Source organism: Silene latifolia, chromosome Y (assembly GCF_048544455.1).
Source record: "Silene latifolia isolate original U9 population chromosome Y, ASM4854445v1, whole genome shotgun sequence".
Classification (NCBI taxonomy): Eukaryota; Viridiplantae; Streptophyta; class Magnoliopsida; order Caryophyllales; family Caryophyllaceae; genus Silene; species Silene latifolia.
In genome coordinates this window covers 81892136-81905530 of record NC_133538.1, presented here as the reverse complement: position 1 = coordinate 81905530, position 13395 = coordinate 81892136, and the positions used below count along the sequence as shown (strand labels likewise).

General features: G+C 36.1%; 2 protein-coding genes across 7 annotated transcripts; both read right to left on the bottom strand.

Annotated features, from left to right (window-relative positions):
• Positions 1-5846: 5846 nt before the first annotated feature.
• On the bottom strand, positions 5847-10797 carry LOC141633352 (protein BONZAI 1-like). 6 transcript variants are annotated; one of them, XM_074445847.1, is made up of 9 exons: positions 10177-10734; positions 9859-9918; positions 9507-9567; positions 9096-9174; positions 8048-8270; positions 7854-7966; positions 7381-7484; positions 7111-7258; positions 5847-6389 (listed from the first exon to the last, which is right to left on the bottom strand). In XM_074445847.1, the coding sequence occupies exons 6-9, from the start codon at positions 7857-7859 to the stop codon at positions 6363-6365; spliced, it is 285 nt and encodes a 94-aa protein (XP_074301948.1). In that variant the 5' UTR covers positions 7860-7966; positions 8048-8270; positions 9096-9174; positions 9507-9567; positions 9859-9918; positions 10177-10734; the 3' UTR covers positions 5847-6362. The 6 variants fall into 6 exon arrangements, with proteins under 6 accessions (XP_074301948.1, XP_074301946.1, XP_074301947.1 ...); XM_074445845.1 differs by having other exon boundaries at positions 8048-8245; XM_074445846.1 differs by having other exon boundaries at positions 8048-8218.
• A 964-nt stretch (positions 10798-11761) lies between these two features.
• On the bottom strand, positions 11762-12319 carry LOC141628404 (uncharacterized). Its single transcript, XM_074441554.1, has one exon. The coding sequence runs from the start codon at positions 12317-12319 to the stop codon at positions 11762-11764; it is 558 nt and encodes a 185-aa protein (XP_074297655.1).
• Positions 12320-13395: the final 1076 nt, after the last annotated feature.

Here is a 13395-nt window from a genome sequence, read left to right as displayed (position 1 = left end):
CCCTCAAGAATAATACAAGTGATCCCAAGACTCAATTTCTGTAAATTGATAAGCCAACTGTTTAGCTAGTTCTTCCGTAAGAACTCTTGGTCGATAGATTTCCGTAAATCCTATCTATAGTCCACCATAATCACAGGATCGTACGAGTGACCATAGTGTTGAGATAAAATAAGTCAATCAGTTCCAACTTACCCGACGTAGAAGGGGTCATATTATGCCTACCGACGAAGAAGGGATTCATTGGAGTTTGACCTATAAAGACTATTCTCAATTTTTGGTTATACGAGGAAGATCCCATCAACTTAGTTTTAATTCATTTTAAGTGAACGAATAACTAGCATTACGTGAATGAATTATCTTAGGTGATGGCTTAAACTTGATCGTGTGACATAAGAATGTCATAGAAAACTAACGCGTGACCTCTATATGAGTCAGTTTTCATGCATTTATTAGGTGGTTTGGTTTTTAGGCGGAAAATGATGCAATCTATCGTTACGTTAAAATAAATAAAAGAATGCAATACGTAAATAAAAATTCCTAGTGTGGCCTATCCTAGTAAAAAGAACATAATACAACTTTGGAATCCACCGTTGGACCCGAGAAGCTTGTCTTGATGTTCCATCTTTTCCATGCAGCGGGAGTGAGCATCCGATCTCCATCTTTGGTCTTCTCAAAATTACAATTAAAAATTTACAAAATTTAACCTATTTACATTCTAAATAAAAACTGCAATTTTAAAAGAAAAACAAAACGGAGATGCGAGATCTCAAAATACAACCAAGACCGTGTTCCATCATTACGGTAACACGTTCTACTAAGGCCACACTAAGTTGCAACTGATTGTAAAAAAAATAAATACGTAATTAAAAGCATTCAAAACAATCAAAATAACGATAAATAAAATGCATCAACTAAATTAAATTTATTCGTGACATAATTCCGTAATTATGTTAAATTTATCCAAACCACCTTTAATGATTAAAATTATGTGACAAAACCGCTTTAATCAACTTAATTTCAATCCGTGATAATCCGTTACTTTAAATCGTTTTAAAATAACTAAATGGTACGATGGTGAACCGTTTCACTATTAAGCGAATGCATAAAATCCGTATTATGCACATGATATGGCCAAAAAAACGAATTTTTTTTTTTTTTTTTTTATTTTAGCTGCTAATGCCGTGAGCAGCAAAAAGGAACAAAACAAAAAAAATTCTTTCTTCTCACGGCTTGACCGAGAGCAACCCTAAAAAATTTTTTTTTTTTTTTTTTTTATTTTCAAAGCATGAATCCGAGACCAAAAAAAAAAATGACTCAATAAACCGTGAGCCTCAACAAGCAATACCAAGACGATTTGACAAAACCCAATTGCAATTTTAACATAATCCGGATTAAAACAAAATTACAATTGACATGATCTTAACATATTGTAATGAATATCGATTACAAGAACAATATGCAAGGAACAAATCGAAAACAAAACAAAACATCCGTGTATATACATGACACGGTTTCCAAGAGGGAAAAAAACGAGACAGCCGTGGGCAAAAAAAAAATTCTGCCGTGATGAATAAAAGGCTGCCGCACGGTTTTTAATAAAAAAAATATCGATTCAATTCCGTTTGATGAAAATCACATAGAAAAATTTACGTGGCCTCGCTCTGATACCACTTGTGGGGTAATATCCGTATAATACCCTTAAAAATTAGGACTATAACGCAAATTTTATATGTAATTATTGTCATAAAACGAAAATGCAATAGAAACGATAAAGGTAAAGAAATAACCTCGGGTCCTTTGAGATGCGGCCTAAGAACAGAAATCAAAGTAGATTTCCTCCTAATCGATACACCCAAGACCGTCTGAGACTATGCCCTTGTGCTAGAAATGTATTCTCTAATTGCCTTGCAATATTGAGAGAATTGTTGTGTGAGTTTTTCTTAGATGTGAGATCTGAATTTTTTGAGAGGTAATGTTCTCAAAACCCTAATTATTTTGCACAAATGAATGATTAGGGCAAAAGGAGAGAAAGCTCTCCTTTTGTTGCTTGGGTTCGGCCGTGAGCCTCAATAGGGGAGAGTGGGCTTTCCACTTTCTCTTATTTTTAACTCGTGGTTCGACCCGAAATTCGCTAAATGTATATGACACGGTTTTATTATAAATCGTCATCGGTTATCGGTTATTAAAGCATCAACTAATAACACGGATTAGTTGAAATATTAATACATGTCCGACAAAGACGATATTGTATAATTAATTCAATATACATTAATTAAATATAATCGTTTATATTTAATTTACGAATTAACTGTTTAATTCGCCTTAGCCAATATTATTTAACTGGATTAAATAATTATCTCAACATCGCGTTTGACTAATTATTAGTCAATGACTCGACTAACTCGCTTAGTCAACTTTGGCATCAACATGATTGTATTTTCATACCGTCACATCTCTCAAACGTATCCTATAGGTGTGACTTTTAGGGACCAGTTGATCACCGCCATCTGTATGACAATAACGTCAAACTTATCTAGCAAGCCAACCGTTATTGATAAACGTGGACCAACTGATTATAATACAAAAGTATACCCTTTGATCCTTTTAGAGATTTAAATGTTATTGCACTACTTGTAGAGGACACCAGCCCCAACAAAATTCTCACACGCACCATTTAAATATTGGTAGATATATAATTATATACATGCATTTAAGCTTCACGGTGTCATTTGGTCCAATTAACCCTTAGATAGATGCTTGCATTCATCTTAATTAGCCATCACTTGCGTTAGTCATCGTCATGCATTTTATTTTCAAAAAAAAAAAAAAAATCTTAAAAGGGGTCTTATTTTTTCAATTTATTTAAAAAATGTAAAAAAAAGAAAATCTTTTTTTCTTTGACAATTTTCCATTTTTTTTAACTCATTTGTGATCCATTGTAAGAGTCTGTATAAGTCTTATTCCACATCGAGTTCTTCCATTAAATCCAGTACAACTGTCCCAGATTTCCTCTTGTAAGTCATGTCAACCAGTCTAAACAAAAAGAGTAAGCACAAACATGCCAATAAAACAAAAAAAAACACTCTTACAAACAATCTTATAACTCTATTACTGGCATTACCAAATAACATGTAGTTCATGTCAAATGTCTAATTAGTTAGGACCATCCTAGTCCTTTTTTAGTTGCGTAAAAAATGAAAAAAACGAGCATATGTCATCTTTATTAGTCACTTGTTCTACTTTTTACCCTTAACTAGTAGAATAGACTTGAAATACTTTAGGGCGTATCTCTTTAGTGTAGATCAGTCGACCTCTTAGAATGAGCCTGAACGAGGGCGTGCATTTGACCACCTTTTCCATCTCCTGTGGTGTGATAATTCCTTGATTGCCGTGTCTCTAGCTAGGTGACCTCTAGGTTTGGAGAGACTCAATCTTTTTAATCGATTCGTCAATTTTTTCATATTTCAAATGACTACTAGATTCGTCAATTTCTCAAATAAGCACAAATTGCTTTCTGCCATATTTGTCAATTTCTCATATCTTAATTGACTACCATATGAGCACAAACTCATACAATCGAAAATGTTAGCAAATCTTATCACCCATTCTCATTAATACTAGAAAATTAGCTCGCCCAAGAGTCAAAAGTCTCAAAGACGGTCATGTTGCAAACAAAAAGAAATCGTAGTCAAACAAGTTAATCCTAATCCATGAGTTCAATATCTAAATTCTAACCCACCGTAGCTCATTTGTATTTTGCAATGAATGAGCAATCCACAATTATGTTCCAAGAGAACATCATTCATATCATCATGTGATCACCAATTTGTCACCGCCAATAATTTACAAAACTTAGCATTTCACTGTAGAATACGGCCATTCTAGTCCACTGACAGAAGTCTCAAAAAGTCAAAGACAAAAAAAAGTATGATCTCTAAAAGATACAAATCCAGGTCAAAAGTCTCAAAATTTCACAAGATAAAAAAATTCCAGCCAAAGTTGTAATTAAATCCAATGTCAAAAGTCTCAAATTCACAAGGCAAAAAAAAAAAACAATTCCAGTCAAATTTGCAATCAAATTGCAGAAGTCATTTTCCCTTTCTTAGACGAATCAATCCACAGTTACATTGTCTCCATTCCTCTTGGGACGATCCTTTCATTCATTTAGGTGAGTGAGAGAGGCACACAGGTCTTCAGTGTCTTCTAACACCATAGAGCCTTCTACTCCATTCCATTTATCACCCTCGTTCAGCATCTAAGACTTCGGGGGATGTACACTAAGTTTATACGGTCACATAAGTATTTTGTTTCTATGGTATTAGTTTTGCGTAATTGGTAAAGCTTGTTACTTTAAAAAGGGCAGAACTCGTCAAAAATATGACTCAAATTCACATGTCAAAAAAAAAAAATGATAAATATTCTCCACAGCAGAGATATTTTCAAGAGTAGTAGTGTCTAGTCCTTCTACTTGGATCACATTTGGTCAGACCCCATCTTTTTCAAAATATTTTCAAAAAATAAAAATGAAAACTTTTTCAATACTCATTTAAAATGTTTTCAAAAAATAACATTTTTTTTGCATCATATCTAGGACATGCATTGCATTTTATGTGTCATATATTTGTCACTACCTGCTCCAGTCGACTACTTTGTCATTCATCTTCCAGATTCATCCAAAGTGGGGGTTTCTCATAAAGTCTCATTTTTTCTCGTAATAAAATTTTGCCAGTTTCAAAATCAACCAATTCTCCAGCTCTTTACGTGAAATAAAATTTTACGATCCTCAAATCAGCTTCTTTTTCAAAATAAAATTTTGAAATTCTTTGGGTCGGCAGGCCCTGACATGCATTTAAGTTCTTAAAATAAAATTTTATGAACTTGCCCTTTTTGCGAAATAAAATTTTGCAATTTTCAAATTTATCGGTCGGCGGGCCCCGACACGCATCAAAGTTTGTAAAATAAAATTTTACGATCTTACCCATCCTTTTTCAAAATAAAATTTTGAAATCAATTGGTCGGCAGGCCCTGACATGCATTTTGAGTTCTTAAAATAAAAATTTTTGGGCTTCCCTTTTGCGAAATAAAATTTTGCAAATCCTAGTTTGTAAAATCAAATTTTACATTCTAATCCCTTTTCAAAATAAAATTTTGAATCCTCGGGTGGCGGGTCCTGACACGCATTTGAGCTTGTGAAATCAGATTTTGCAGGTACACTCTTAAGTGAAACAAAATTTTGCTTAAGCAGATTCCAGACCAGCTAAACAAAGTTTAGCTATACCAGTTTCCAGACCAGCTAAACAAAGTTTAGCTATTCCAGATTCCAGACCAACAAAACAAAGTTTTGCTTTACCAGATTCCAGAGCGGCGAAACAAAGTTTTGTCATACCAGTTTCCAGAATGGTTAAACAAAATTTTACCAGCTCCATTCCAGATTGACAAAACAAAGTTTTGTCATGCCAGTTCCAGAGAAGCTAAACAAAGTTTGGCTATACCAGTTCCAGATCATAAAACAAAGTTTCACTATGCCAGTTTAAGACCAACGAAACAAAGTTTCGTTACACCAGTACCAGCTTCATTCCAAATTAGTAAAACAAAGTTTTGCTAAACCAGTTCCAGATTCCAACTACTCCAAACAGGTAATATAAGAGGCCCAGGTATGTTTCTTAACCCTTATCTGTCCCGACCGGACTACTTTGACCTTCGTCTTACTCAGACTCGGACAAAGTGGGGGCTTCTGTAGACACCTCAAAGTTGTCTGTCAGCCTTACGGGTACCCGATGATGAGGCTCAAATTTAATGACTAAATGGAAATTGACAATGTTATAATTAAAGGCTCTTCACGCTTATTTTCAAGAAACCGCTCAAAATGGCATAAAACCATTCGTAAATATCTGTTCCACTGTTTCCAATTTTAACCTACAATTCGTAACCCAACCTTACTATTAATTACTCTTTTTTATGAATAGGCCCAAGTAATTAAGGCAAACCACCTTATTAGTCAGTCCGTTGGTAACTGGGGCTTATTAGACACGGAGGCCCACATTATTCACTTATTTTCAAAAAGGAGATTTTTTCAGGGATCTCACAGACAGGAGCCTGCATCTCAGGTGTGCGAGGATCAGAATCATTAGACGGGTTCAATGTCCCGTCTTTGGTTATGAGGAATTGGACTTGGTTGGGAAATGCTTCTGCCATGGTTTTATGGGCTTGGCGGATCACCCTTGTTGCATGATCATATCTTTCCACTTAAGCACGGTATGCACGGTAGAACTCTTCAACCAGTTTCATAAGATCGGGACGCTTTTTATAATACATTTCAGCTCGCCTTGCAAAAGTGTCTTCATCTACTTTAATAATCTTAATCATTGATTTGATATTGCTATCCATATCTGCAATAGGAAAAGATTCATGTTGTTATTCTGTTGCTTTAAAGCCACAGATAAGACATGTAGAAAAACAAGTTGTCTTATGAGCAGTATTTTGTAAATATTGTTGGGAGAGGATTGACATTAGCTAATTCTTACTAACCAAGCTAGTGACTAAAATACAGTTTCTCAGTCTTGTTACTGAAACAATATGTGGGTAGGGGTTCAGTAATGAATTGGTTTCAGATAATACGAGCATAAGACCGTCTCTTAGGAGACTAAATGAGATGTTATAATAACTATACCAAGTTACTGTAAAGATCCTATATGAATACAAAAAAAAAACAAAAATCTTTATCATGAAACAGAGAAGAGCGTAAACATGTGGATACGCAACATTGAGCTCCCAGTCACATGTCATCATTATCTTTTTCCTATGATAAATTCAAAGATGGTTAGCTGATTATTATTCTGTACTGTCTACACATTTGTAAAACTATGATGCTAGACATTAAAGGCACGTCAATCAAAGAACAGAAGGCAGGTGAACTTCATCCCAGTAATGGAACTCCAGGGCTAGACACAATTATTTTTAATACTAAGAGTCTAGGACAAAACTTGTGCAATGCTCAGGACATCTAGCAGAATGCTACTACCGAACTACCTACATACAGTAAGATTTAACTTCATCAAACTATACCTACATACAGTAAGATTTAACTTCACCAATTATAAAATATGCTACCTCATCCAACAGTACCACCAAATATTCTGTTGGCAAAAACCTGGGATAGACAGCCCCATCAGTAAAAATTCGAAGATAACATCCAGTGAGAAAAATTTCCATTCCTTTCTTTAGAATCCCATTATCATGAGAGACCAGATCATAGAACCTGCAATAATTGGTAGTTAAGCTAGAGAAATCCCATTAATTAGAGCTTTATGGATAGGCGATGGAATCTCCAGATTTATATGAATGCACAACAATTTGACAGTAGTAGAGTAGTAGACTCACCAATCACCATCCACCTCACGCATTGGCATAAACTGTACTTTGTCGCGAGCAGCTAGCGTTCCTGAAGAACTCTTTAATGAACCACCACCATCGGCATCCAGAATCTATATACTCAACAGCAACAAATCAAACACATGCGTGAAATAAGAGCCTTTGAAAGAGAGGGATATATGTAGTCAAGGCAAATTAACATTTTGACATTAAAATTGACCTAACAACGGAATTGAGTAGACGAACATATAAATGATTCGATTTGCAAAAAATCGGCTCAAATGACCCACAACTTCTTTGGAGCAAAATGACCCAAAAATTAACTGGTTGACCTGCCTTGTAAGCAAGACCAAAAATGATTCAAACCCGAGTTGACTTAATAACAACGCACTTGAAATGACCAGAATGCATAATGTCCAAACCCAATACAAAAACATGTTATGTGTGCGTAAATAAATGACATAAACACCAAATTTACCTACCTCCATCTCAGCAAAATCTGTATTTCCAATCCTTACAATAAGGATGAATAAAGGCAGGTCAGACGCCTTCACAACGCATCAATAGTAGCTTGGAGATCTGTTAGAACTCCATCCTAGAATAAGATAGATTCAAATGACTCAGTGGTTGATCAAACAAGACAGACTATGGGATGGAGTGTGCAAGGGTAACTTGCCGTGATTAGAGCTTAGAAGCAAGACATGGTATTTGGAGTTGTTCTGAGAAACAGATTTTGCAGCAATTTGTGAAGCTTTGTCGATCACCTTACCAACCAAGGTCGGTCCAGCCAACGCAACATTCTGGAGGGAATAATCATAGGCAGCCTTGATCCCTCAACGCCGTTAACCTACCAGGGATTAAGCACTTTAGGAACCTGTGATCATGTAGTAACTCAATGCCTGAGTCCATTAGCGAAATTGATTCTTAAGTTAATGACGGATATGATTGCATATAACGGACCAAATACATGTCTTCTAAAATTAAAATTAAAATGCAAAAGAATGATCATATCATACCCATAAGGCCATAAGGGACTGAAAGCAATGGAGATCAAAATTATCAAAAAATAACTCACGCAATTCATACCCTGACTTTAACCCAAATCATATCATAGGTTACAAAGTTCAACTTGGTAAGCAGAAGTAATTCTAAGCTTTGGAAACACAAAAAAAAAAAAAAACACAGAAATTCCTTAGTACTCCCTCTAATGCCCTGGAAACCTACACATTTGATTAGGGGAAAGGAAAAATAGAAGTGTGTAGGTGCTAGGTTTCACCTCTAATTCGACCATCAGAGATTCTCATAAGAGAGCGGCTTAAAGTATAAACTTTATATAGAAATTTTACTGATCCTTAAAGACGAAAAGAAGCTACATTAAAAAGATGGTTTCTTTTTCCACCCATTATGATATAAGATCAGCTAATTAATCACCAAACACCATCATTTTTCATAATACAAGAACTACCCCTTATAAATTAACACAAAATAAATGCATAAATTTACAAAAGATTGTTCATTTTGCACTAATTATGTGTAATGCAATGAATAAATACACAAAGTTGAACACAATGATCAAATTAATCACAAATTTGATAAAACAGGAGCTACCCAAAAGAAACAAACACAAAATAAATGCATAAATCTACAAAAGATCACTCCCTTTCACACTAATACAATGTAATACACCAACTAAATCAACAAAAACTTCTAAAAAAAGGAAGGACCTTTGATTTAAAGTTAGATAGAGTGAGCTGGAGAATAGGTTATGAAGCTCCATATAATTCATCAACCTACAAAAGATCCCTGCATTTTTTCCATGTAAGTGTGATTAATTATGTGGTGTAAAGGTGTGCATCATCAACAACCCCGAAATTATCTTTGAGACTGCAAACTTGATAAAGATCAGTAAAGTACAAATTCATACATATACAATTTTTATTGACTCGAACTCGAGGATTTTATAACCCAATTTTTAAGATTAAAATAAAACAAGGTAAACAAAACACAAGATTAAACAATAAACCCATAAATTCCATACCTATCTTAATAAGATCAAGATCAAACAAGATAGATAAAACCCAAGATCAAAAAACAAATCCATAATTATAATTAGCAATCAGGGATGAAAAAAATACCTTTCGATTCGACGCCTTGCTTTGAATTCCTTGGTGACATTACATTTTCTATTCATCTTTTCTGGAAAGAGATCAAAGAAAATGCCCCCAATAGATCAAAATCTAATTCAATTCTACAAAGAACAGAACAGTCACAAATGGCAAAATCCAAAAACCCATGATTAAAAGATAATGTCATCAAAGCTACGTGATTCTATACATTGAAATATTACCGAAAAAGCACAGAAAATGTATGATTACATCATATCCCTCTTATATTATAATCGTAACTTGAGAAGTAAATAGAGTATAAGAAATTAAGGTACATATGAGCAGAAAGAAGCAAGCGGTTAAGTAAGAAAAAGAAAGATGCCTGAAAATTGTGAGCTGCAAGAGGATCATTTGGATTCTTGTCGGGATAAACTTGCCGCGCCTATAAGATTAAGATAGCATAAGGAAATGAAGTGAAATTGATTGATGTGATAATAAATACATAAATAAAGCAGATAAATAAAACCTAAATTGATACTCAAGTAGATTGGATGCTGTACACTGTAAATCGATCAAGGGAATAAACTCTTTTACCAAGTTTGCTCAATTATTACTACAAAATATTCTAATAATCAGAAACAAAAACACAATCAAATAATTCTAAAACACAAAAACAAATCACAAACAAAATGAATCAAACCTGATAATCACGGAGATCGACAAGGATGATCAGGATATAGAGAGACAAGTGACTAAGTTAAACAGTTCTCCGTACAATGAGAGCCAACGTCGTAGCAGGCTTTTGCTGTCCTTGAGTTAAAGCTCCAAGACGCAGCAACCACACACGACTCCTCTTTCACTCTTGTCGACTATGCACTTTCTATCTCTTATTCATCTCTTTCAATTGTATGAATCTGGATTATTGTTTTGTATTTTGATCCGTGAAGGAAAGGTTGGGAGGAAAAGGTGGAAAGTGAAAAAAAAAAAAAAAAAAAAAAAGAGTGGCTGTGAAGTGAAGAAAGGAGCATGATTAACAAGAAAAGGCGTTCTGTCAATGACAGTTGAGAATCAAAGGTGAACATAAAAGGAAAAACATGAAGCTAAAAATGAATCGATGACCTTGCAATGTGATGAGGGAAAATAATTGAGGAGAGTGAGAGAAGGAATGGAGGGCAGAGACGAAAAGGTGAGATCAACGGATAAGAAACAAGCAAAAGTTCAACTGTTCATTGTGAAGTTGGACTGTTCATGTGCTCTTAGCTTTGAAAAGGCGATAAAGTTGATTTAGAGGAAGTGACGATCAAACTATTTGTTGGGCTGTACATGTATGTTGGACTGAGGAGTTAAAAATGTTTGTGTGTTGGACTGAAGAGTGGAGTTGAGTGAGAAGGCCGAATTACCAAACCCGCCCAAATAACCAACAAAGAAGCATGTTACCCGGCTCAACTAATCTCAACAATTTATTCCCAACTTCAACTATTCATCAACTGTAATCCCCTATAAAATATAACGCAAAATAATGGCGGAATCATTGTTGACTTGGGATTAATAACACAAAGATAAAAGTTATAACTGCTATATATTGAGAATATATAAAATTCCCAAGGATAAAAAAAAAAAATTTAAATGGTCGAATCTAAACAATTGCGACTTTTATAAAAAGGGCAAAAATAAAATTTCCTCAAAAGTGTTCAAACTAAAACATGGGGGGAGGGGGGGGGATGTTAGACTATGTTGGGTTTCTTTAGGTTAAGAAGGCTTTCTTTCAAGGAAAGAAAAAAGAAAAATTACAGGCCAGGTTTGAGTCTCATAACAAAGGTTGTTTAACGGGTTACTATTACTCTGTTAGACGCTTAATTTGCAAAATTAACGATAATTAGATTTAATGCCCGTACGATGTATGGGCGCTAGTAATATAAGCTCAATTAGATTTTAGTTCATATCAAAAAACTAAATTATAACCTAAAAAATTTAAAAATTCGAAAAAAAATACATAAACAAATTTAGATTTAATATAGTTTTACAATACTCTTATACAAATGGTGGTATAGTCCTTTTTCTCGGGCTGTGATAGTTAACACCTCCGTAGTTTCTATGTCATATTGTTCTGTTTTACCTCCGTAGTTGACACCCCTCCCCCGTCTCATTAAAGAGCTTTTTTCGAGCTTTTATAGAGAGGCCCAATTTTTAGTAAATATTTTTCAACTCTTTCAAACCATATTAGAGAATCCAACTTTATGAGAATTGCAATTCTTTTTTTTTTTTTGAAGGGAAAACATGGGTACTTATATTAAATCAATTTCCGCAAGTGAAAGGACACCTTGCGGGAAATCCGTTACAAGGACGGTGGCAACCCCAACACGCTCACTAATTCGAGCAACACAATGAGCCACAATATTTCCCCCACGTTTTACATGACAGCACTTACTCGATTCGAAAAAGCTAAGAAGGGTACATAAATCTTCGACACAAAGACCAACCGGTGTTCTCGCAATATTCTTGTCCCGTACCGCTCTCACCAAATTTAGCGCATCACATTTCAAGACGATGTTCGACAGTCCCCTTTCCTTTGCAATGTCAAGCCCAAACATGGCCGCTTTAGCTTCCGCCACCTCCACACTCCATTCTGCCCCAACCTGCCAATACCCCAACCAGAGAATCCGTCCATCCTTATCCCGCGCCACTGCACCCAGCCCAACACTCTCATCACCAGCCATGTATGCATCTGTAATAATCTTGATAAAACCCGCACGCGGAGGAGACCACACACTATCACCAACCCCACTAGACAGACACGGCCTCGTAATGACTCGATCCGCATAGGCTCGATAATCAGACACCATTTTGACAAAACCCGAACATACAATATTCTCGTTTGGTGGAGACTCTTCAAACAGCCGCTGGTTTCTGATTGTCTACAACGACCACACAATCGCAAGAAACCTTCCCCTCTCTTCATCCTCTAGCTGATGGAGGATCCATGTAATTCTTTCCTCACACGACGAATTTGGAGCAGCACCAACCAACTCCCCAAACCCGCTCGCATCCCAGTGGTGTTTCGTCCATATACACCCAAACAGAGCATGGTCACTTGATTCTTCTTCAGGGCAGAAATTACATAGAGGGCTCGGACAATAATGTCTACGAAAGAGGCTCATTCGCACCGGTGGGATGTTCGCAAAGATTTTCCACACTAAAATGGGTCAGCTTTGGCGGTATATTGAGCTGCCAGATCTGCTTCCACGAGCATGTCGAAGCTCCAGTCACCCGTGGTATTGATGTCCTCCTAGGTCCTACCCAATACCCGGACCTTACAGTATAGTTCCCATCCTTTATCGGCCACTAGAACATCTCATCAGCGGGCATCTGTTTACTCAATGGCAATTGGAGCACAAGTCTTGCACCGTCCTCGGTTAAAACTTCCCGGAGTACCTCTGTGTTCCACTGCCCCCTCTCAACATCAATGAAATCAGCCACTTTCATATTCGGGTCCGCTTCAATATTTGGCATTGGAGCCCGACCAGCGGTCTCTCCTGGTAACCATGTCTCATCCCACACCCCAATACTTTGCCCGTTCCCAACTCTCCACTTGAACCCTTCCAATAGCAATGACTTGGACCCCCATAGACTGCGCCATAAGAAACTCGGGTCGTACCCCTTCTAGCATCTAATACCGAATCATTCTTGAAATATCGAGCTTTCAAAACTCTGCCTACCAACGAACACGGTTTCAAAAACTATCTCCAAATTTGCTTTGCTAACAAGGCTTGGTTGAACACTTTTAAATCTCTGAAACCCATACCCCCATCAGCCTTTGGTTCACACAAACGCTCCCAACTCATCCAATGTAGCTTCCGTTGAGCATCCGTTGATCCCCACCAAAACCGATCCAACAGTCCCTGAATCTCATCGAGAATTC